This window comes from Ursus maritimus, unplaced genomic scaffold (assembly GCF_017311325.1).
Source record: "Ursus maritimus isolate PB19 unplaced genomic scaffold, ASM1731132v1 scaffold_30, whole genome shotgun sequence".
NCBI lineage: Eukaryota > Metazoa > Chordata > Mammalia > Carnivora > Ursidae > Ursus > Ursus maritimus.
The window spans coordinates 10,177,812-10,203,690 of NW_024425564.1; the positions used below are offsets into that span (position 1 = coordinate 10,177,812).

Here is a 25,879-nt window from a genome sequence, read left to right on the forward strand (position 1 = left end):
CTACCTGGTGGGGACCCAGTCTGGATGACTGTCTCTGGGAGGAAAGACCCCAGTGAGAAGCGTAAAGGGTCAAGCTCGCGCTTCCAAGCACCCCTGGATCTGCCCTGGAGGGTTTGGTTTAAAAAGAGGGGGAAAAAAGGAGAATTTCAGAACACACACAGCTTGAGGAAGGTTGAATCTGTGCTATCTGTGATCTATGAGGCACCCCAAGGGGAAGCGAGAGCCATAATGGGGGTGGAGGGGCTCAAGGAGCACTGGCAAGGGAGGCGGGAGGGTCCCAAGGGCAAACTTTGCTTTCGTCGTCATGGTTTCTTATTTTAGCTGGCTATTAGCTAAATTCAATTCTGACAATCTGTATTAAGTAGCCTACTGTGTGTCTGGCCCCGTGGGAGGGCTGCAATCGCAGAGACATGCGGCCGCCCTAGGTTGGGAAGAGTCACCAGCTGGGAAAGAGCAAGATCCAGGAACAAGTTATGTCAGCGCCGTGCTTGACCCCAGCTGACTCGTCAGGAATCCTCCTGAACCCTAAGAAGCCCTACGTGGTCTGGCCTCTGTTGAGTCTCACCCTCGCTTACTCTGCCCCGGTCGAAGGTCCCAGGCACACCACTGCCCCAGGAGCTCTGTGCCTGCTGCACCCGCGGTCCTTCCTGAGCCTTGCCTCCCAGGCCCTCAGCCTCGCTGCCTTGCCGGCATGGCCAGCCTTCGCCCTGTTCCACGTTTTCATTTTTTTCTGTAATGCTCGTTACCCTCTGTCATGCAATCTCATTTATTATTTATTATGTTTCTGGTTATTGTCAGTCTCCCCTTTGTTTTGCTCACTGCTGGATCCCCCGCGACGAGAGGGGTGCCTGGGGCAGAGCAGACAGTTAGTGGGTAGTTGTGGGATGGGTTGAACGGACGACCGTGTTGGGAAGTCAGCGATATGCACAAGGTAATCTGGGCGCACAGAGAAGCGGCACCTGCGTCCACTAAAGAAGAAGGTTCTGGAAGGTTTTCTAGGGCAAGATGATGTCTAATCAAATCTTGAAGGATAAGCAAGAACCAGGAGAAGAAAAGGAGGGAAAAAATAGCTGAACCATGTAAAGAAGTGAGGAAGAGGGGCGCCTGGGTGGCTCAGTCAGTGAAGCATCTGCCTTCAGTTCAGGTCATGATCCCGGGGTCCTGGGATCCAGCCCCGCATCGGGCTCCCTGCTCAGCGGGAAGACTGCCTCTCCCTCTCCCTCTGCTGCTTCCCCTGCTTGTGTTCCCTCTCTCTCTCTTTGTCAAGTAAATAAATAAATAAATAAATAACTCTTTAACTCTCTGTCAAATGAACAAATAAGTAAATCTTAAAAAAAAAAAAGGTGAGAAAGAGGCGGGTTAGGATTATAGTTGGAGCCTGAGGGAAGCCCCTCAGAATCAAAGGTAATCAAAGAAACACCAGAAGGGTGCTGGAGATTCTAAGTGAGAGTATTTCATTGTGCAGTGCAGGTTTTTTAAGTGAATAAAATCGAGGTAAGAACAGCCGGTGCTGAACGGTGTGAACCCAAAGTTGGAAAAGCGCTCAGCTGGAAACGTGATCATCTTGTCTTTCTCTGTCCCAGGCAGTTACAGTGACATCGCCCCTTTCAGAGTCCTTATGCTGCTGGTGCGTGTCACTGGAAATCGGGTGGGAAGAAACCCAGCAATGTCCCCGTACTGGGAAGCTGCTTCCTGCTTCAGGGGGACTTCCCACCCTCCAGTGCCGAGTACATGTTTACTCCCGATCTCAAGCACCGTGCTGCCTGTTCTCAAAACACATCAACAGAGCAAGAAGCCAAATTATTTTCCTCATGGAGATCCTGGCCTGGGGTTTGATTCTGTCCTTGGAACGGGCTTCGCTTCTGTCTGGGACGTTTACAAGTCCTCATGGTCAAGAGCACCCGCCTCCTTCCCAGGGCAGGTGCCCGTGACTGGCGGCAGCATTTTCGCAATCAGAGTGCAGAGTGAGCGGCCGGAAGGGCCCAGGGCTGAAAACCAAGGGGCCTCCACTTCCAGTTTAACTGGGGCCTTTGGCCCAGTAACTTAACTTCTTCCAGTTACTTGATCTTTGGAGTGCATTTAAGAATTCAGCTTGGCAGGGTGCCTGGGTGGCTCAGGTCGTGATCCTGGGGTCAAGACCCATATCGAGCCCCATGGCGGGCTCCCTGCTCAGCGGGGAGTCTGCTTCTCCCCCTCCCTTTGTCCCTCCCCCCCCACTTGTATGCTCTCTTCTCTCTCTCTCTCTCTCAAATAAATAAATAAAATGGTAGGGAAAAAAAGAATTCAACGTGGTGGTGACTGTGTCACCTACCCTTTCTAAGCCTCCAGCCTCAGGTAATATAGCATGAAACAGCACAAACAATGCCAGCCCTGCGGAGAAGTCACCAGAAGTAACGCCATATTTGGAAACACCACGCGAAGGCCTCAGTAGATCAAGCGAGTGGCACACATTTTCTGGGCACTCACCACTTCTTCCCGGTGGTGCGTGCTCCTGACTGTGCACCAGGAAGTTCAGTAACGTCACTCTAGGCCAGAACTCCTCATGTAATAGAGGTAACAATCCTACGAGTAATTAAGCCTTCGCCAGCGATTTCCTTGCTTATTAACTGAGAAACCACCGACAGAGTTCGATCGGAATGGAGCACACATCTGGGGATGGGAAGGGGCTCGGAGGAGGTGAAAGGCAGGGGAGCCAGGCTGTCGATGGGTACCAGGGGGGACGCATCGTGTTATGGGCTGAAGCAGGTGTGGGTGGGGCTGCCAGAGACAGCCCGTCCCATGCCACCATTTCCCAGGGAGCTTTGACACCGAAATAATCTCAGGGTCATTCAGGACGTGGATGCCGTGAGGGGCAAGCAAAATAATGACCACAGGGACCGTAACAAGCGCCACAATAAAAGTCACACGTCTCCTGTCCCAGACACCTGCCCAGAGCTTCCTCTGCATCGGCTCCCTTTGCCTTTGTGGTAATTAGGTCCCATTAAACCCCCATTTTACTGATGAGTAAAATTGAGAGGCTTGACGATCTCCCCAGGTCATAGCTAAGACGTGGGGCAGGGGGGACACACACATCTCCCGTCTGACTCTGAGCCGCTCTAAGTCAACACGATAAATGATAGAATCGTCCAGTGTGGCAAAGAAGCGGCTCCCGCGGGTTTGGTCCTGGTTGCCCGGGTTTCTGACTGTCCGTGTTTACCCGTTGCTATGTGACCTCCGGTAGGATTGCGCTCATTGGCCTGGTGCCTAGTAACCTGATGGTGACTGGACTCCTCTTGTCTCCCCAAAGACGGGTAAACCGCTTTCTGTCTCAAATGCGTGCAGTCCCATCCTCAGAGCAGGGCGAACGCGGCTCCATTTCAGCCGATGTTTGGAGGGTTGAGGTTTTCTCTTGCCCTCGCTTGCTCTGCTCTGCAGAGGCTCGCTGGGGCCCTGACGCTGCGCCTCCGTTTCTGGGCCCCGAGGGCGCAGGGGTAGCCGCCCCCATGGAGACCCCATCGCTCAGTTACTTACCATGGTGCCAGTATATTCTTCCAGCTTAGCCTCAGAAATGGCCTTTTTGTGGTGGAGGAAGAGGTCTCGGAGGAAGTCCTGTGACATCAAGAGAAGAGCCAGTCTTATATGGAGAGCAGATAAGCCGTGAAGATCTCAGGGGGCCTTACTTCAAGGATTGTGGTTTATCTTTTTTTAAGAAGGAAATAAAATGCTTTTAGCAAGCAATAAATACAAGAATGGGGAGAGCTGTCTGTTTAAAGGGAGCTCAGAGAACCCAGAGAATAGCTCCAGGCGTGGAAAAAGTGTCAAAAATTCTCAATTATGTGTCTTTCCTAGAGAGAGAGCAAGATTACCTGTACTTTCTAAACCTTTTAAACACAAATACTTTTTTTTTTAAGTAACACATTCAAATCCAAGTTTCGTGGGCCCACAGAAATGAAATTCGTGATCCAGGTACCTCAAATTCCCAGGGGTGACCCGGCCCCCTCCCCGCAGCGGGAGTCCCCAGCAACACTCACACGCAGCTCGGCAGCTGATATAAAGCCGCTGCTGTCAGCATCGTATTTGCGCCAGATCTGAAACACATGGAAGCCAGGCATCGTCTGTCAATCCGTCGGCCGCGGGACAAGCACACGCCCAGGGAGCTCGTGGAGGACGGACCCTGGAGGCCATCCCGGTATGTCTGCCGACGCGGGGATTGTAGCCTGCAGATTGATCAGGAAATTGCGCACGGGGTGGACAGAGGGCAAATCCTGGGGCCTGTGCACACGTGGGGGGCGTCAAACTGAGGCACCTGCATCAAACTGAAACCCTCAGTGAAAGGGTGAACCCCTCCAAAATAAACGGGGCTTCCGGAAGGGCCTAAGGAATCCTCCCTGTGTGGCCTTGGCTGTGGGGGAGAAAGGGGAGAAAACATCTTGGGGAGTTCCCAGTGACAAGACAAGCCTTTCCTGGGTTTAAGGAAAGTTCTAGTTAAGGGCAGCATTTATCCGGCGGAAGACACGACTGCAAAACTGGAAGAGAGAACCACTGACACTTAACAGAGACACTGAACTGCTTTCTCGAGTAAGTGCTGTGCGTTGGGCCGCCTCGGATTATTCCCTGTATAAGCCTCACGGGTTGGCTGCTCCTCAAACTCCTGTACAAAATCAAAAAGTTGGGGTGTCTGGGTGGCTCAGTCGGTGAAGCATCCGACTCTTGGTCTCAGCTCAGGTTTTGATCTCGGGATTGTGAGTTCAAACCCTGCTTGGGGTTTCATGCTGGGTGTAGAGCCTACTTTAAAAAGAAAAGAAAAGAAAAGAAAAGAAAAAAGAAAAAGTAGCACTAAGTTGTTTTTTTTTTTTTAATTAATTAATTTATTTGACGAGAGAGCAAGAGCCCAAGCCAGGGAAGCGTCAGGCAGAGGGAGAGGGAGAAGCAGGCTCCACGCTTCTCCCAAGCAGGGAGCCCAGTGCGGGAACTTGATCATAAGACCCTGGGATCATGACCTGAACCAAAGGCAGACACTTAACAGACTGAGCCATCCAGGCGCCCCTAAGTTGTTGTTGTTGTTTTTAACTGGCAGATTTTCTGTAGACATAGAACGGGTTAGCTGAGTCACCCACTGCAGGACCTTAATTCTAGACCCTGGTCAGCCAGCCCTGCCTGAGCACCTTGCAGGGATTGTGGGGGTACTGATGGGCAGTGAGAAGACTGAGAAACCTCACGCCTTGTAGTCCCTGAATTCAGCCAGACTTACAAAGTCAACTAGTTAAATATAAATTATATTTGAACTTTTACGGTGTGAATATACCAAAACTAAGAATGAGAATTTCAGATAATAAATAAAACCATTTTCCATGCTTTTTTTCCTCATGCTATTCTCCAAAAATTTTCCATCTACCTTATCTTATAATTTTACTACAACTGAGCCAGTCATTGGAGGCCCAAAGTTTTTATGTGAATAATGTGCACACCTATCTTTAAGGATTAAAGCAAAATAAGGAGCTTTCCAGGCAACAAAGTTTTTACCGACAGAATTTAGACCTAACCTGGACAATCATGGCATGTGAGTTGGGAGCTGGACGTCAGGATTAAAGTGTTTTAAGGTCCTGTGGCTTAGAGGGAGTATAAAGGCATTAACAGAATTTTTTAAAATATATAGAGGATAGTAATAGGTTATAACAAATTTAACTTAAGAAATCAAGAGTCTGAGCCATACATATATTTTTTAATTGGGTAGGGAAAGGGAAAGCTCCTTGTTATAGAAGCAATTGGCCAACTCAAAGGGAGGGGGTAAGTGGAATAAGTGAAAAGAAACACAAAAAGGTAGGAAAGCTCCATAGTGCTGTTTTCCCAGTCCTCAAGATTATTCAGTGCTATGCAAGGCCTAACATTTTATTTTATTTATTTATTTATTAATTTTTATTTCTCTTTATGTTTATTTATTTATTTTCTCTTGTATCTTCTTTTTTTTTTTTTAATGATTTTTATTATATTATGTTAGTCACCATACAGTACATCCCCGGTTTCCGATGTAAGGCTCGATGATTCATTAGTTGCGTATAACACCCAGTGCACCATGCAATACGTGCCCTCCTTACTACCCATCACCGGTCTATCCCATTCCCCCACCCCCCTCCCCTCTGAGGTCCTCAGTTTGTTTCTCAGAGTCCATAGTCTCTCATGCTTCATTCCCCCTTCTGATTACCCCCCCTTTCTTTATTCCTTTCTTCCCCTACCGATCTTCCTAGTTCTTATGTTCCATAGATGAGAGAAATCATATGATAGTTGTCTTTCTCTGCTTGACTTATTTCACTTAGCATTATCTCCTCCAGTGCCGTCCATGTTGTAGCAAATGTTGAGAACTCGTTCTGATAGCTGAGTAATATTCCATTGTATATATGGACCACAACTTCTTAATCCAGTCATCTGTTGAAGGGCATCTCGGTTCCTTCCACGATTTAGCTATTGTGGACATTGCTGCTATGAACATTGGGGTGCATATGGCCCTTCTCTTCACTACGTCTGTATCTTTGGGGTAAACACCCAGTAGTGCAATGGCTGGATCATAGGGTAGCTCAATTTTTAACTTTTTAAGGGACCTCCACACTGTTTTCCAGAGTGGCTGTACCAACTTGCATTCCCACCAACAATGTAGGAGGGATCCCCTTTCTCCACATCCTCTCCAACAATTGTTGTTTCTTAAGGCCTAACATTTTAATACTATTTTTCTGATTATAAGAGTAAATCATACTCACTGTACAAAATTAATGAACTACAAAAAGGAGAAAACTACACTCTGCAGATACACCTACCCCAGGGATGTCTCTGTGTTTCCTTTCCTTTGTATTTCTATTACACACATGACAAGACTAACTTGGAGGTCATATTGTCTATACACTTGGGCAATCTCTTTATTACTTTCATTTAAAATTTTCTCAGAGCATTTTTAAGCACCATTAAAATTATTTTGAAAATGGCACTTAAAATAATTTGTAAATAATTATGATTCTGTGTGCAATTGGAAAATATAGAAGTACAAAGAATATGAAAATCATCTGAAATCTTACCACTTAAAAGCAATCAGTGTTTATCTTATGTGTATTTACCTGTGGTCTAATTTATGTAGGTGTTCAGGTGAACCATTTTTTAGATAATGTTAAGATCCTAATGCACGCATAATTTTGCTTCTTAACATCATAACGCGTTTCCTCTGAATACAAACATTTCTGATTATACCCTGAAGAGAGATGCCTGGAGCAGTAGACTTATTAAGTCAGAGGGTAAATGTATTTTTAACTTGGGATAATGACATTTTAAAGGATCCTGATTACATTTTTGTGAAATTGTTCTCCATAAAACTGTTGCAGTGCGCATGCCTACCAACAGACCACGAGCGTCCATCGCGGTGCTTCCTTGCTGGCACCACATATTTTGCTGATCCTCTTAAAATCTTCACCGCTTTGATTGGCAAAAATTGGTTGTTTTAAATTCGCATTTCGTGGCTACCAGCATACATTTATTGTCTATTCAGATCTCTTCCGTGAACAGTCTATGCACATGCTTGCTCAGTTTTATGGCTTTCACTTGGCCGGAAGTAAATACAGTTGTGCAAAAGGGCACTAAGCTATTATCTCCTAAATGGGGACTTGGTAACAGTTTCAGGAGCGAACCCGCGGATGCAGTAGCTGTCTCGAATCTGCTCTAACTTTCCGGTCTTCTTTCTCCAACAGACAGTAACACCTAGAGGCTGTAAGAGGAGCCACTGACTGCCTTCCGCTTTCCCTCAAGCACAGCGATTGCAACAGAAGGCCTGCTGGCTGGATGGGCATGTGAGTGAGTTAACATTTTCATGGCATTTCACCTTCAAAGCTAGAATTAGTTGCCAATGTGTAAAAACAAGCAGTTCGCATAGAGTTTAGATGTCCAGACAGCATGGTTAGAAGACAGGAGTGTGCGGGAGCTCCCCTGCGTTCTCTGCTTCGGATGGGGTGCCTGCTCTGTGGCTTCCAGAGTCCCCAGCTGACCCCCGGCATATTCCTGCATGTGGGCCTGTCTGCCTATTGTCTGGGCCTACTCTAGTCCGGACTGAAGGACTTTGTCAACTCGGGAGCAGCCTAGGGCCGCACACAGAACACACCGGGACTTAGGGCCCAAGTTCTGGCTCATCACCAAGGGCTTCTTTGCTTGGTCTTACCCTCTGTGGGCTTGGGGACTGGACTGGAGTGGTGGCCGCCACAGTCTGTGGCCAGGATCCTGGCCTCTTCTCAGTCCTCATGCTCCGTAGAGACAACCAAACACTTACCTGCATAAACTCCACGCTGCTGTCCAAGGGGCTTTCCTGACGAAAGAGCAGAAGGAAGTTTTCATCTTCAGACAAGAACATGTCGGCAAGCTAAAGAAACAGAGAGAAATAGCAGTCAGTCACGCTGGCCAGGGCTCCCCAGGTAAAAGCCATGGTGGGACATAGTATAGGACAGGAGGGCTTGGATTCCTCAGAACCAAGAGCTCAGATGACAGTTCTGGGCCCTTGGCCGCCATTTTTGATTCCTTGACGCTCTCAAACAGCACTGCACCGCCACTAGGCATGAAACACGGCGGGTCTCTGCCTTGCACGAGTTTGCAATCCAAAATCATAATCCTCATTTTAATAATAAATTTGTCAGTGCTTAATATGTTCCAGGCACTATTTGAAGACTCTCCCGTATTAAAATAATTTAACTCTATCATATAATAGAAAATTCAAATAGGGAATAATTCTTACACGTGCCACGAACTGTTCTACATTCTTCCGGATGCTTACTCGCTTCATCCTAACCACAACCCAGAGACTACGCCACACACCACCGTTATTTCTTACTCCTTAAGGAAACTGGACCTTGCCTTAGTTATGTGGCCAGTAAGTGGGGGCACCCGGACCAGGGCCATGCTTTCCAGCTGCACGCCGTGCTGGTGAGATGTGCGCACGGTCTCTTCACGCCACGGGCACAGACAGGAGTGACTGCCGTCGGTGTCCTGAGTGTCGGCTCTTTTCCCTCTCTTACGTTATCAGTGTCTCTGGGATGCTGCCACAGCTGGTCCAGGCGTCAACCTTTCAGTCGTCCCTCCTTCTCTTTGAGCTCCATTCTACCGATTCATGTCCTTTCTCCCATGAGTGACGGCGACGTTTTCTTCCCCCGTGTGATTGTGACTCTCAGTGCAGCGCATGGGTGTTTGGCTGGGCTCATCCCATCTGCGGTTCTGCGGTGGGACCGGCTTGCGTTGTCCCCCGTAAACAATGGCCGTTCCCTCTGTCTCCGCGGTGAGTGCAGACAGGGGCTGTTGGTGGCACGTAGGCGTCAGGAGCCGCACGCCTGTTCACTTCTCTAGCTGGCTGTGGGTCCGCTCACGGACCTAGTGTGTGAACCAGCGCAGTCGTATTTTGAAGACCATATATCGAGTAGCTACGATGAGGGAGGCACTGGCCACTGCTTTTCATTTATGCTCTCATTAAATTCTCATGCCAGTCCTACTGGTAAGTATAAAAACCCCGTTCTACTCATGGGAGCAGGACAGCGCGGTGTGTGTCCGAGACGGGCTTTACAGTGGGTCCAGGTCCCTTCTCCGTTGCTCACCTGTTATGTGATCTGGCACGGTCTAATAGATCTCTCTGTGCCTCAATTTCCTCACTTGTAAAATGGGGATAATAGTATTTATAACCTGGTGCTTATGTGAAGGCTCAAAGTAAAATGTGGCAGCACTTATAAGCTGTTGAGCAAAACCCCCAGTACAAATTAAAGCTTCAATGAGTGCCAACACCATGCTGGTGAAGACCACGAACCAGAGACTCCGAGAGAAGCAACGTGGCCGAGGTCTCACATTCCCCGCGTGGACTTGGCACTTCCCCTGCCCCCGTCCCACCCATCTGGGCTCCACGGTCATCTGCTCTTCAGAACTAAGTGCGTTTTCACACGGGGCAGCACAAGCCAAGAAGCCCAGTTAAAACGTGATTCACTGGTCCTCAGCCGTTAGAACCCAGTCTGTCTTCAGCTTTGACTGCAGTGGCACAGAGGATCCCCGGACAAATCAAGTGCACAGATAACCCCCCGGCCTGGCTTGGGCTCTCAGTTGCAACATCTGCCCCTCTTAATTGTGCTAGAATATCTGAAAATTGTCCAGGTGGGCTGACCTTCATGTCTCAACGACCTGTGATTGGAGTGAGCTAGTCAGTGGTAGAGCGGGGGCGGGTGGGGGAGACCCCGCTTCTCCTTACGCTCACAGACTCCAGAGGTTTTAAGGGACCTGGGACTGATGTAACCCAATCCCATCGGCTTGTTACAAACAACACCTCCATTACGCACATTTGCGGGACTCGACTCCGTGAGAGGACGGTTGGCATGGCTGTCCAAGCGATTGCCGGGTTTCCAAGTGCTTCAAGAAGGTCTGCCTGTTGTTAGTGAGATAACAGCGTTTTCAGGCATTTCCCGTATTTCATTTATTCTTTCTTAAGCCCACGTATATTTCCTGGGCGCCGCCGAATGTTCCGCTCTGCTCTATGGGCTGGAGAACGCAGCGGCGAACACGTGGCGGGAGTCCTTCGGTATCTCTAGCTTGAGGCTTGTGCTTAGTTTTCCTTGAACAGATACGCGGATCACTTTGCATCAATTATACCACAGTTGTTGGTGACTTACGTAATGTTTGCCTGGAGTGAAAATTTTGGAAACGCTCATACATCTGGGTTCTGAGAAGACTGCTTTCTGGCAAACACATCTACTTTTTATAAGGAGGCATTATCTTGCCCTGTTATCATAACTTTCGGAAGAAAAAGGTATTGTGTGGGCTGAGCTGAAGTGAGACGGCTGCTGTCCGTCTTGTTCTGAATGATCTCCGGAGGTAGGTCTCCCCAACCTCCGCTGGGAGCTGATGCGGGAGTTTTAACTAATTTCTTGTCAGTTTTTCTTTATACCCGGGTTGGATTTGAACACCACACAGCAAAGAGACACCTATTAGAGTAACTGCAAGGCCTCTAGCATATCAATTCCCCAGTTATAAAATAACTATAAATATTGCTTGACCTAAAGAAAATGATACAGGTTGCTAAGCAGACGGAATAGGAGCGGTGATTGCTTCAAAATGCTGGGTAGGCAGCGGCCTGGCAGACGGTTCTCACATCCCAATCCTATGTGAGATTTGCACTATCTTCTGGGGGAAATGACAGACCCAAGAGACTCGGTCAAGGAAGGGACAGTGAGGAAAGTACCTCTTTCATTTGCACACGCCCATCTCTAGAGACATCCTGGGGAGCCATGAGTTGCTCTTTCATTCTCAGCACGTTTTCTTCCACGCCCGCCTCCTACAATAGGCCAGACAGAACCACATTAAAACCACCGGATTCCAAAACTGTCGTCGGGTTATCAAATATTCAGAGCAGAGAGCCTGGTCACTACGTTAGTCTAAGCCAGAAAGCAGGTTACTTAGCCATTTAAAGTGAGCCTACCATGTTGAACAAGGGAGAACCGCGGTAGAGATTTCTTGAGCAAAGAAAGAATCACTGATCAGAATCCCGACCAGGTGAGACCTACTGGCTAGTGAGCTCCTAAAACATGAATGAAAGAAGAGAAGCTGAGAGACTAGGTTTTCAGGGGCCTCGGACTAATGTAACCCAATCCCGTCAGCTTGTCTACAGACAACACCTGCGTTAAGCTCATTTGCAGGACTCCCAAGTTCTCTTCCTAAGAACTCAGAGATTTTGTTCTAAGTGAAACGCCCTGCTCGTCTAGACTGTCAATTTGCCATCGCTCGTTCCCTTAATCTTTTCCTTGGGCCCGCTGAGGAAAAAATAATTAGAAGGGGAAAAAAGTAATAAAGTAGTTGCAGAATTACCAAAGACGCCGCGTCTCGCTTACAGGTACAACCTTTTCTACATACTAGCTTGTTCGTCGTCAGTGGACCGCAGGACGGGTACAAAGAACTAGGACATATGTAATCAACAGGGGAGGAGGAGTTCGGATGAAGCGGAGAGGCAAGAAGCCTCCCCAGCTCCCGGCACTGCGGACCCCATCAGCCGTGCTGCTTTCAGTCTCCCTCATACTAGCCCTGCTCCGATCCCACACTGTCCCTGCCAACCAGGCTTCCTCCTGAGACCCTCCACTACATATAGAGAGATCAGCGTCTCTAGTCTTGGCACCTTGGGCCGTGTGTGGTTGCGGTTGGGTGTTTGGCTTGCGTACGTGCACTGTACAGAAAAAAATGTGATGGAGATCACTCCACAGGTGGGTCCTCACTGCGCCTTTCAGGTCGGCTTCCGGATTAAGACATCTGCAGGATAGCAGTCATTTCTGTATCTCAGAAGCGCAGTGTCTGTGGAGTGAATACATGGTTCTCTGTGGTGGGCTGGGCCTTCCCCAAGGACGTTAGCGAACACAGGCCACGTGGGGGGAAATAGAGTTTCAAAATGAATAAATGTTAAGCAGAGAAGCTGAGGCCAGAGTCTGTGCTCCTCGTCCAGTCTGAAGCCACAGAACCTTGACTTTTGTCCTCTATTCCCAAAGCCCATGACTGTCCCTTGGACCTAAAGCACCAGAGCTGGGGGCTGCGTCTGCTGTATTTCCCATGCGCACCACCCCGCCCCCTTCTGTGAGAGTCTCGGCCCCGTCGTCTGTTCCGAAGCACTGAAGGAGGCCCAGGCTACGCTAGAGTCTGACAGGAAGGACGGGGGCCCAGCCCCAGAAAGTGACGCTCTGCTCTGCACTTGCTCTCTCCAGACCAGTTCAGAGGCCAGTTCTCAGCATTTGAAAAGAAAAGGCGGAGGGGCTGAGGGAAGGGGTGAGTAACAGAAACAGCAGCAAAACCAGCCGATGGTTCCATTAAGTCTGTCCCTGCAGAGGCCCCGAGAAGCAGGGAATCACACACAGATTGGTTGCTCTCCAAGGCTGACCAGCAGGCACCTCGCTGTTGGCAACCTTAAATTTCCTTCCTCCGAGGCCTCTGTGACCTGCTAATCAGGGAGAAAGCAGAGCTAGTCAGGCCTCGAAGAACTGCTGGCCACTTCTAAACCCCAGGCCCAATCATGGAGGCCTCCCTGCGGCTGCTTCTCTGCTCGCTGGGGCATCATCCCTGATAGAAGCAGGTGTCACACATGGGGACCGTCACTCAGCTTGATGGACGTCCACTTGCAAAGTCCCGCACTCTGATTAAGGGTATGCTTAGGGCTTACTACTTCCTCAGCAGGGAAAAAACCCAGAACCAGGAATAGTTTCCTTAATCATGGTTGTCCAGGGAGCATGGAGGGCCCAGCCAGGCTCCTATGACTACGTTCCCCAGGGTAAGGTCTCAGCATTTTGAAAGAGAATAATGGCAGATGGGGACATTTTTGGACAACGGCTTATACAACTGATCTGGCCTCGAAAGCTCTCTCCCCAGCCACGCTGAGAAGAGGTGGGTGGGGCTGCGGCCAGAGCCCAGCGAGACCAGCGTGATTCTATCAGGAGTCCCCCCACCCCCACCTCTGACGGGCAGTCACTGTTCCTGGGGGGACAGACGGTGAGAGAGATACCAGCTGGCAGGGTGATTTAAAAATGCAAGATCCTAGGCAGATCCCAAACGCACTGAAATTCCTCGGGGATGAGACACATGGGGCACAGGACACTGGTGAGTCACTTGTCTCCTCTCCTGCAAGGACCACGCCTGCCCCTGTGTGAGAGGGCAAGTCCCCAGGCTGGCTCTGAGGGAGGTAAGAGATGGACTGCCCAGCAGCAAGACGGGCACCCCTCTGCTCCGTCACTAACGGCAACAATGCCTCTAACGTTAGCCGAAGCCCCAGAACACGACGGCTCCTGGTGTCCTTGGCTCAGAGCAGATCCTTGCATTTTAGTAGCCCCACCCCCACCTCACGACTGAAAATAAGACACTCCCAGCTTCAACATCGACCGCAACCTTTCTCCTTCTTTCCTATAAATCACCAAAGCAAGGAGCTTCTGGAAAGGTATGAAGTTCTAAGTCTCTGGGAGTTTGGGTTTTTGGATCCTCCAGTTTATTCCAAGACTTTGAATGGTTCTGCCTTCACCTATTTGTTTTCTTCAGATACTCCTGTCCTGCTTGACAAAGCGGTGTCTGACTCATGGGTTCTGGAATGCTGTGAGCCCTAGCATTTACAGCAGTAAGTAAGACAGAGAGAGACCGGGAGACAGAGATGGAGCGAGTAAGAGAAGGGAAGGAAAGAGAAGAGGAGAGAAACTGATACAAAAGATGAGACAAGTAAGAAAGAGAAAGGAAAAGAAAAGGAGAGGAGGGACAAGAGAGCTTTGAGAGACGGACTGTAGGTAGAAGGAGAAACAAGGAAACAGAAGAGACAGTGAGACTTGGAGAGACCTTTAAGACAGAGAGATGAGAGACAAAAAGGTCAGAGGGAATGTCAAGAGATGATGGAAGATAGGGGCCAGGAATCAGAATGAGAGACAGAAATGGGCAGAAAAATGAGACAGACAGACATCAAAAGAATAGGAGAGGCAGAGAGAGAGATCTATGTACACAGAGACAGAGACAGGGAGAGATGAGGTCTGCGTGACTGTTGGAGGCAGATGGCAGTCTCTTCTGTTGTGAGCTGGCTGCCCCACCCCCACCCTGGAAACACCCTCTCTAAGCGCTCCTTGGTGGCACAGAGAGCCTCGTTCCCTTTATGGGCTCCTACAGGAAAGTGCAAGGCGCTTTATTCTGTGTAAACAGTTCTCTATCTGAGGACAAGTGATCGCCACAATTCGTTTTAAATGCTGCTGTCTCCAGAGCTACTCCTCTTACCGTGCATCCCCTGACAGAGTCTTGACTGGGCTCTCCCTTCCCTAGGCTGGGGTGTCTTTGTATGGGTTTTTCCTCTGCTTTGGTACAGGGATCTTCAATTAGTCTCCATCTCTCAAGGCCAGATTTACCATCAGGGAGGGATATGGACACAATGCGTGGGTTTACATTTATTATACCTGGGCTCTGGGTATATTGCTTATTTTCTGGTTTGTCATTCCCAAAGAAATCTATAACCTCTTGTAATAAAATGAATCATGGAAAATGATTTTAAGCGATCTGTTTGTGGTCTGCTATCAAAGGGTATCAAATGCACTAAACATTTAGAACCTCAGAGCTCTTAACATCTCTTCCACCTTTTTGAACAAAGTGAGCTGCCTTATCTCCATATCTAAATCCATTAGCAGAATCAAAACCAGGGAGACGTTCAAAACAGAATTGTTTGAATCTATATTAGGGTCTCTCGAGGGGATGACAGATGTTACACTGGAAGTCAGTGGCCAGCGTGGCTAATGCTACAGTTGTACTTTTTATAAAACCTGCCTCGATTCCTCCGTGTTGCTAGGAGATGGAGAAAAAGTACACACAGGCGAGGAAGAAAAGAGGCCAGATGGGATTAATAGGTACACATCAACATGAGACTTGGATGCTTCTTGTATTTTGCTAAAGGCACATAAATTAATGCTTAGTGACAAGTACTTACATCAGTACCCAGTGTTGTCAACACGTGGTGAAAGAAAGCATCGAGCTCCTTCTCTTCTATGTAACCTTTTTCTAAACGCAACAAGAGATGCATAAGTGACAGTCACTTACATAAAAGAACATGTGACATTTACTATTTACCTAAATTGTTTTGAATCTCACAGTCTGTAAAATCCCCATGGATACTGTTCTCTACTATTTTAATAACTAAGTGCCAGCGTCTAACCTCTTGGAGACATGGATTTGAATAGCAAACACACGTTCAAGAGTAAATGCCCCGTGCCGGGTTTATATGAATATTTGGGAAAGGAAAGCGATTAAATACATACATTTTAATCTGCAGACAAACATGAATTTTAGAAGAAAATACAACCGAAGGATTTGGAGGCTTGGAAAAACTTAACAGGTGTAATTCTTGAATCGTACTTTGCAGAGTCAAAACACAGTTTAGCTATTTTCTTTATGGTTGTTGCATTATTACTAAAGATAAAGCACATGTTAAGTGGCTCCCTTTTCACGTCATTTTTTGGGGGGTGGGTGGGGGTGGCATCTTTTTTGAAAGTTGTGTTAACAACGCTGGAAGACAACTTTCCCTTTGAGAAAGGACGAGGAAAGACGGGAAGGGGAAACTCTCTGTCCTTTCAGAGGGGTTGGGCTGGGGCCACGTCTACACCTGAATGTGCCCGTGGCGTGTTCACTTACCATCTGGGTCAAAGCGCTGCCAGACCTGCCAGAAGCCCACGGCGTCCAAGAGCCCCTGAGTTGGTTCGCGGGCGCTGTCCATGGTGCTGATCACGAGGCTTAGGCACCTGCCGACGAGCAACACCTGGGAGCTTCGATAGCGTCTCCTTCCTGACTCCCTCCCCTGCTTCTTTGCTCTGCGGTTTGCTTTGAGCACCTGTCTGCAGGGGCGGGGGTGAGGGCGGCTGGTTGAGGCGGCGGGTGGCAGCGCCTTGGCGTCGCTACAGTCCCTAAGCCACGACCGCAGAGCCCGCCCCCCTGCAGGCACTCTGGTCCCGCCCCGCTCCGCCCCGCGCACCCCACGGGGGCCCTCGTCTGCCTCTGTGCTGTGGGGGACTGGGAACAAAAGTGCTGTCCTGGGGCCTCCATGGCTAACTGCCTTTGCCCTTTAACTTGTTTGCCAAACTCAGAGAAAATAATCCCCCTTGCCTTTGACTGAACACCCAAACTTGTGCCCCTCTAGAGAGAGCTCCTGCAATTAAGGTGTTGGAAGAGGTATCTGTTAGGACCCATAGGACCTGATGACTTAGAAATAGTGTGTTGGGAGGGTGGGGGTGAGGTGGAGAGGAGTGATAGTGGTAGTGGTAGGAGATTACCGGTAAGCAGGGAGACCGTCAACAGCTATTATTGATCCCCAAGTATTAGGGCATGCTTATTGTCATGCTATAATGCACCATAAGGACCTTCAACTAAATAGGGATTCTGCAAGGAACTATGGTTTAACGCAGGGTAGGAGAATGTTGAGGGAAGTCTAACCCATGCCATGCTTTGCCGGGAGAAGAGAGTCGAGGGGAGACATGGTGGCCAACTGCGGAGTTTTTAGGTAGAAGACTTAGATGATTGTGTTTGGTTTGTAAGAACCTCACCAAGACCAATGGACAAAAGTCATTTGGAGGAACAAAGAATTCTGTCTAATGATCAGAACTGTTCAAAACTTAACTTGTTGCTTTGTGAAGTAGGGAGCTGATGAGCACTGATGGCTTCTGACCATGGGCTTAGAACCTTTCATTGAGGAATCTATAGAAGGAGCTTGGGTATTAAGGGAGTTGGACAAGATATAGATCTTCTTTCTGACACTGACTCTCATATTAACATTCAGATTTATTTTTTAAAAGCACATATAGGGGCTCCTGGGTGGCTCAATCAGGTAAGGGTCTGACTCTTGATTTTGGCTCAGGTCACGATCTCAGGGTGAGGAGATCAAGCCCCACCTCTGAAACCATGCTGGGTGGAACCTGCTTGGGATTCCCGCCCTCCCCCCAACACACTCTCTCCGTCTCTCTCTTAAAAAAAAAAAAAAAGCACATATATTAACTACAGTAGTAATACGAACATGACACTCCTGGTCAGACAGTCCTGAGTTAGGATCCCAGCTCCATCACTTGCTAGCTTTGTGACCTGGACCGTTAGTTTTCATCTGTCCGAGACTCTGTTTTTTCATCCATAAAATGAGGATTATAACATGTGCTGTGAGGATCAGAGTCCCTCAAAGGAGTGCACAAAATATTATAACTGTTGTGGTCTTATAGAGGATAATAGGGGACTGTGTGATTTTTTTAAATGATATGGAGAAAAAAGGAAAATAAGAAACTGTAACAGCCAAGAGGAGTCTAAGAAGACTTTATAATTAACTGCAATATTGTACCTTGGGTAGGATCCTGGAACAGAAATAAGACATTAGGCAAAAACTAAGAATATCTGAACAAATATGGACTTTGGTTAATAATAATGAAAACAATGATTTAGAAGCAAACAGCTCTGGGCTTAAGGTCCAGCTTTGTCTCTTACTAGCTGTGATATTGGGCAAGTTACTCAGAAGAAACCTCATTTTCTTCACCTGTAAAATGGGGATGGTTGTAAGCATTCGCTCCTGCATTGCTGTCATAAAGGTAAAATGAAAAAATACACAGGAACTTCTCAGCACAGTAAGCATTCAATGTAGGTTAGCATTAAAACAATAGATCTCCATACATAGACATTTAGACAATGGTGAAATAAGCTTCAGGGATTTTGAGTAATCATCACTTCTGGGGAAGGTGTTGGGTTCAGATATCAGAGAACATAGCAGGACAAGAGGGTGAGGGGCTCAGCGTCCGTAGTTCTCTGTGGCCCTGGGTAATTATGGATACAGTGTCAAACGTCAGTTAGGAAGAGTAATCTGCATGCACTCACCAAGGTAGTGACTGATCTTGTTTTCTGACAAATAATGGAAAAAGGAAAAATAAGGCAAATGTCAGAAGTAATAATCAAGGTCTAATGTGGGGGGGGGTGTTTAAATAATTGATGGTAAGTCTCTATGATGGGCGTTGCTGCATACACAGAAATCTTGATTTTGAAGCCTGATTTCTCTCTCTCTCTGTATCACACACACACACACACACACACACACACACACACACCATCTCAGAATATAAGAGCAAGTAACCAAAAAAGCAAGTTATAAAAGTGTGCATATAGTATGACTCATTTCTGTAAAATAAAACACATGTCTGTGTACAAAGAAAGAAATGGAAGGAGGTACACTGATGACATACGTGACATCTGTCTCCGGAATGGGGAAGAAGGGGACTCATGGGTGGTTTTAGTTTTGTTATTTGTAATTTTGCTTTAGAACTTTATACAGTAAGCATATAATACAAACAATTATAACTTTTACATGATTTTTTTTGAAAGCCTTAAAGACCTTTTTAAATATAAGGGAAGGAGGAAAGAAGCACAGCTGCAGAGCTGCTTCTTGGAACTGGGGAACATGTGGAATTCACTGGAAACAACTTCCAGGAGCCTGGCACGTGGAGCTCAATGGGGACTTGTAACTTCCAGATGATAACTTTTCATTTTCTTCTATGGTGACACTAGCTAGACAATGTTCAGGTGCTTCACATTCTCTCAAAGGAGATTTCCGTGGGGGGAACCGTCCCAACCCTTGACAAAGAACAGAGCCATTGAGAAAGTATTTTAAGATACTGGATCAGCAGGCATCACCTATAAGGCTGTCTCACTGCCAAGGTTCTCCCACCTGGAAGTGGAGGGAGGGGAGTGGGGGTGAAGAGCCAGAGGTGATTTACCTGAGACCCTCCCTGTCCAACCAGAAAACTCCGAGGAAAGCAAATACAAAGGGGCTAGAACCAACCTGAAACAAATTATGCAATTTATGGATTAATGTAGCCCCTTCCACCAAGATTTTAATTTAAATTGTCTGGAACAAAGACTCTGCACTGATATATATATATTTTTTGAAGATTTTATTTATTTTGTTTGAGAGAGAGAGAGCACACAAGCAGGGGGAGGGGCAAAAGGAGAGGGAGAAGCAGACTCCCCGCTGAGCAGGGAGCCTGATGCGGGGCTCCATCCCAGGACCCTGAGATCATGACCTGAGCCAAAGGCAGGCGCTCAACTGACTGAGCCACCCACGCGCCCTACACTGATTTTTTTTTAAGCTCCCCTAGGAATTATATTAGAACCACTGACTAGTCCTTTGTCTATTGTATATTTTGCTCATTTTGAGTTTCGGACATAACTTCTCTAAAGGACAATGTGGAAAAGGAAAAAACTTCTTAGAATTTGTACTTCGAAATCACTCTGGTACGTTTTGACTGGTGGCTGAGACTAGGTCTGCAATGCGTTGCTTTTCTTTGTCATCCCTGCTGATTTCATTTTTTCCTGCAGTCATTTCCTGCTTTTCTCATTAGCATAGCTAATTGATGGTTAGTTGTACAAGAAACATCAGTGGTCTATAATTTGAAGCATTGCTAATTAACCCTGATGCACGCATTCAGCTCTTGAGTTAGAATATCTGCATCTTTTCACGAACTCAGAATGAAATTTCTAGCTGGAATTATAAACAATGCTGTCTTTGGCATAATCTCCCAATATTTATTGAACATTTGAACGTGGGGATGCGTCATAGACCACATAGCGGACCTGAGAACTTAAAGAGATTGTTTGGTTTAATGGCACACCAGCTCCAAAGGGCAAAGGAAATAAGTCACGAGGGCAGCTTCACAGGATACAAGTGTGAAAAAGCTGGCATGCTTTACAACCACAGAAGTTTAATAAATGTTACCAAACTGTGCCATCGAGGAAGGCGCATGTTATCTGGATGAGACATCAGTACAGCTGTTTAAAAGTGGACAAAGTTAAAAAAAAAATTGGCAACCTTAATCCTACTCCTTCTAGTTAGTCCTGACTATCTCCCTACCCCAAAGACACAAATCCGGTACAACAGGGTGTGGCGTTAACCTTTTCTTAAAAGTGGTCGGGTTTAGGGAGCTCTTAAACATGACTGACTGCCTCCTGGCTTGTCCGTAAGGAAAATACTGCCTATTGAAAGCCTGTAGAGCTTTGGGAACCAACTTTCATCCAAGAAGTCAGTTTGGCTCAATTCTCTACGTATTTGTTGTGTGCCCACCAAATGCCAGGCACTGGGCAGGACTTGGAAGGGCAGCATGGGATCAGGGCTGGCAGGGGGTGGGGGGCAGGACCCAACTGAAACGGATGACTTGAAGTTTGGGGCCCAGGAACTAGGGTCTCATGGAGGAGTACCCCAGAAAAGTACCATGGAGTACATGCACTACTTGTTGATGCATTTTCTGCCAAAACATGAATTCTTTCCATTGAATAGCATATATAGTCAATGTTTGTTTTTTTTTTTTTGCCTATAAATGGCATTAATGCAAGTGAACTTTCAAATGATAAAGCATAAGATCCAAGTGAATTATTTAAAACGATGAACCTTTCTGCTATGAAACAGTGATCATTGAAACTTTCTTTGTCCTCCTGGGATCACTGAGAACTCATTTTCAGCTCTGGCTGCTTGTTTCCAGCTATTTCTGTTCTCAGCATTGCATATGTCATGCTCGCTGTTCTATCTACTGCTCCCTTTGAGGGTGACACCGTTTTCACGGCCTTACAGTGAAGGTCTGCCTGGTACCTGCCTCGAGCTCACCCAAACGAAACTTGGCAGTGGACGTATATCCCATCTTTTCAGCTGGGCTGTGGCTTCTCCATGAAGGTCTACCGCTAGGTAACCAACCACTCCCCAGAGTAGAGAACAGCACTCATTTTCTTGCTTACATTCTGCAGGTTGGCCTTGGGCTTGGCAAAGGAGGCTTGTCGCTGCTCCTGGTGGCATCACCTTGAATGGTCCAAAGAATGGCCTCGCGTGCGTGGCTGGCAGCCGGTAGTGTCTGTTGGCCAGGCACTCTGTGGGGGCGGTGGGCAGGGATGCCTCGAGCTCTCCTCCACATGGGTCCCTTGGGCTTCTCACGGAAGCTGGGTGCCAAGGGGGAGCGTCCGAAGAGAGCAGTACGCAGCTGCAGATCTCTTAAGGCCCAGCCTCGGAAGTGAAGCTGCGTCACTATGGCAGCATTTCTCTTGGGGGCGATGAAAATACAATTCAGTGCGGTGTTGGGCGCACAGCTCTGTAAATGGACTAAACCCCACGGAATTGTACCCGTTCCATGAGTTTCCCTGAGGCGGCTGTGGCGTGGGTCTGACTTGCCTCTGGCTTGAGGCCACCCGGGGTCGCGCCCTCAGAGACTCTGTGGCCATCGTGGGGATGGAGTCATCCTCATCCAAGTGGTACTTAGTCCGCGTGAGCATTTCGTTTGAGCCCGTCACTGTGCTCACTTCTTTGTATAAATTCTTCTTGAATTTTCACAGTAACATTAAGAGGTAGGTAAATAATCATTATCCCCAATTTCCAGCTGAGGAAACGCATCTGTGGGTTTCAGCAAGTCAGGTGAGGTCGGACAGCGTTGGGGGGACAGCCGGGGCACCCGATGTCAGCTTCCTCCTCATCCCTGTTTCCCACTTGCAGGACAGGAGCAGTTCACGTGCCCAGACGCTCTCCGCGGGACCCTGATCCCTGCCACCCCTCTTCCCTCACACCATCCATGTTCAGGGCTGTACCCCCACCTCATCCCATCGCCGCCTGGCTCGCAAGAAGAGCCAGCGCCCCAGTTCCTCCTGGGGCCCCAGAGACCGCACGGAGAGCAGGCGGAGAATGCCTGGCTCTGCTCTGCAGACCTTCCAGATGGGGCCGAAAAGCCAAGCCACTCCTTCCCGGCCCCACAAGCCAGCCAACAGCAGTCCCTGTGCCAGCTAAAGGGCCGGAGCCGGTGCGGCCACGCTCCAGGGGCGTGGTGCTCACTGCGGAGCCTGGGGCTGAACAGTCAGGAGAAACTACCTACTCTGTGCTTTATTCTTATTTTTTAAAGAGACAGTATACGCTTGCCACTCGTTCTCTGGGTCTCCATAAAACGCACTTTATTAAACAATCTAGGCTTAGGCAATCCAACCACCCTACCCCTCCACCCCCACCCCAGCTCTCTGGATTTAAGCACCAAGGGGGACACCGAGGCTGAGCTGCGGGGGTGGGGAAGCGTGCTGGCTCCCCTGATGGCCGCAGGCATGCAGTTAATGGACCAGCACGTGCCGGACTTTTCCTTGGGAGGGAGTTGTTAGCTAATCAATGCCCCTTTTCTGCATGGGATTAAGATTAAAGCTACAATCAGTGCTAAGGCCAGTTTGGCGACTCCAAGCCCCTGGGGCTCCTGATTGAAGGAAATGGCCCAGTTTAGGGAATGGGGCCCTCCTCCCTCCCCCTCTCCCAGTATGACCTCTCTGCAGAGGGAAAGCTGGAGGAGCCCAGCTTCTACTTGCTTAAAAGTGCAGTTAATGCCAAGCAGGAAAGTGTTTTTCCCCCTGGCAGGGGACAGGGTACCCTTTTCCTATCAGTGGAGTGGGGCAAACTCGGGGACTTACATATGTACGCACTTTCCCATTACTCTCAGTGCTTCCTCCCCTGCTGCCCAGGGCTCTGGACCAGGAATTGGGAGATGGGCTCTTCCCCTTGTCGGATGGTGTTTGTGGCGATGGACTGCCTGGGTCACAAACTGTGTGATCTTGAGTAAGTTACTCAACTTCTCTGAGCCTTAAATTCCCTTTTATTTTTTTTTAAGATTTTATTTATGGGGCGCCCGGGTGGCTCAGTCGGTTAAGCAGCTGCCTTCGGCTCAGGTCATGATCTCAGGGTCCTGGGACTGAGCCCCGCATCGGGCTCTCTGCTCTCTCCCTCTGTGCTCCCTCGGCGAGTCTCCTTCCCCTCTCCCTCTCCCTCTGTGCTCTCCCCCTCTCTCTATTTATTTGGGGGGGGGGCTAGCAGAAGGAGAGGGACAAGCAGACTCCACACTGAGCTCGGAGCCCAACACGGGGCTCCATCTCAGGACCCTGAGATCACAACCTGAGCCAAACTCAGAGTCAGACGCTCAATGGCCTGAGCCCCCCAGGTGCCCCAAATTCCTTCTTTTTAAACGAGGATGGTAATGCTACTTCCTTTCCCGGGATGCTCTGAGGACTGTGCACGGGGAAGGCACGTGGAGTGCCCGACATGTAGCCAAAGCCCAGCTCGTGTTCGCTCTTCTTACTGTCCTCTTCTCCTCTTTCTGGAGGAATTATCAGAAGGCCCCTAACTATTATTCTCTTTCTCCATTTCTTCACCTGCACATTGTGAATAATAGTGCATTTGGAAGCATTTATTTCACAAATGCCAGAAACTTCTGAGTACTAAGCCCACCGTGTTGGCACAAGCCTTTGAGGGGAACAAGCAAGGTGAGGGACAGGGAAGCCAGGGGAGCGCTCACTGGCAGTAGGCAGCAGCTGTGGGTGAGAGAGGGAAGCACGTGACAGAATGGGAAGAAACAAAACAGGCAAACCCGAGCTAAACGGGTTAAGGCCCCTCAAACCAATACCAGTGGCTTTGAAAGGTTCCTGGGAGACCTCAGCTCTCTGGAGCGGCTCCCAGGTGGGGCAGCTCTTGGTAATGTGGGCCTGGGTGTGGTTTCCAAGGAGACGGGTCGTTCACAGCCTGGTGCAGGACAGATGGCAGATGTGTAAATATTTGCGGATGAAAAGGTCACAGCCCATTTCTTCCGGAGCGGTAAGGAGAGGTGGCAGCAGCACTGGGGAGAAGCTAGAGGGGGTCTCCTGGATGTTTCCAGAATCCAATTTATGCAGCTTCCGCTAATGAAAAACTAGTTTGCTCTCCTAAAAAGCCTGTAAGGGCAGACCTTCTCCCCAGAGGGCGTCTTCCCTCAGGCCAGGAAATGCCAAGAGGCCGATGGGAGAACAGGGGGATGCTGTGTTTGCAGGGGAGGGACCTGGGTGTGCCGTCCCAGGGGGCCTTAGAGTCTCCGAGACATTATTGATATGAACTATATACATACATAGGGTCTTAAGTTCAACATAACTACTTTAAATTGAACTATTTTAAATTCATTTTGTTCAAAGTTGATGCAGATTAGTTCACCAGAAAGCCAGCTCTGAGCTAGAAATCATTGTGTAAGAGGGTTATTGGGACAAGCTCTTAGGATCAACGCCAATAGAAAGGAAGGAAGGAATCGGACTGGGCAGAGGGCAAAGTTGAGCTATGATGCTCTGGAGAGTTCTGGACATGGGGTGACCTTCTACAGCTGTCCTGGTTTGGGGTCAAGAACTGGGACCTTTTACTCCTGCACTGACCAGCCCCCAGGGGCGGGGGTTAGACCTTAAGCAAGGTGGCTTGTGGCAGCAGAAGTGGTAAATCTGTTATTCCTAAACCGAGATCAGATGGTGCCTCCCAGCACCCACCACAACGGGGGGGGGGGGGCATAAATTAATCGGAAACAATATTATCGGGGAGAAAGATCCCTGTCATATGCAAATAGCAGCCCCCATCATCGCTGCCTAGTCCCTTGCCATGCAGAGAACTCTCATTCTGTGAAATTATGTCATTCGTTCATTAGTTTGTTTTCTCTTTTTTTAGACTATTGGTTCCCTGAGTTCAAAGCTTCATGAGTCAGAGGATGGGAACTTAGTCTTAGCAGAAAGACCCGCACCCGGACCGTTTCCTGGTGCGTAATAGTTGCTCAACGAACACTGACCACGTGAACCGAACGAGACACCAGAATGGGGGTGAGAAGCCTGGCTTGTGTTGCACATGTTGTCAGGAGTCAGGGAATGTGCTGTGCGGCCAGATTCCGTGGCCGACGACTTGGGGACCCAGTGAAGTCGGCTGGACTTGGACATGCTGTCTGATGCTGTCCCTGGGGGCTGGCAGCCCCTCCAGTCTCTGGGAGCCTGGCATGATTCTTCCTCCAGGCAGGGGCCCCACTGGGGAAGGGAAGGAGGCAAGAGGCACAGCGATCCTTCTTCTTCTACAAGGCATCTCGCCGTGGTCACGCCGGCCCAGCCTTGCCGACCACCAAAGCGGCCACTGACGTGGCCCTCCTCTGTGTGGCCTGAACACGGGGAATTTCAGAAGCAGCATGCTGGCATCAAATTTGCAAGAACCCCACGTGGCACAGGGGCTTCTTGCTGCTTGTCTTCGTTGCTGTCATTGCGGGTCCCTTTGCATCCGTGCCTCAGGAGGGGGGCTGCCAGCAGTCTGAGCTGTATGCCATCCTTCCTTTGCCTCAGGGTCTCGCCTTGTGTGCCTCTCACCAGTGGTTGGAGAGCGAACTTCTGGCCATTATCGAATTAAATAAAATCGGATTTAGTGAGGTGGAAGTTTCTTCCTCTTGCCCTTTCCAGGAAGAATCAATCTAATTAACGTGTGTGTTCATGCTCCCGGGACTTTGATGTAATCTCCTCCTCCCTCTTTCAGCTGAATTCACTAGTGACACAGACTTTCCTTTTTAAAGCTATTCAGTGG

General features: G+C 48.6%; 1 protein-coding gene across 1 annotated transcript in view; it reads right to left on the reverse strand.

The window, feature by feature from the left end:
- Positions 1 to 16,231, reverse strand: part of SCGN (secretagogin, EF-hand calcium binding protein) — a 35,942-nt gene extending 19,711 nt beyond the window's left edge. Inside the window, exons 1-6 of the mRNA XM_008692941.1 lie at positions 16,150 to 16,231; positions 15,449 to 15,519; positions 11,213 to 11,305; positions 8,279 to 8,368; positions 4,011 to 4,067; positions 3,511 to 3,588 (exon numbers count right to left, since the gene is read on the reverse strand). Coding sequence (XP_008691163.1) covers positions 3,511 to 3,588; positions 4,011 to 4,067; positions 8,279 to 8,368; positions 11,213 to 11,305; positions 15,449 to 15,519; positions 16,150 to 16,231 — 471 coding nt within the window. The remainder of the gene's footprint in view (positions 1 to 3,510; positions 3,589 to 4,010; positions 4,068 to 8,278; positions 8,369 to 11,212; positions 11,306 to 15,448; positions 15,520 to 16,149) is intronic.
- Between the last annotated feature and the right edge of the window lie 9,648 nt (positions 16,232 to 25,879).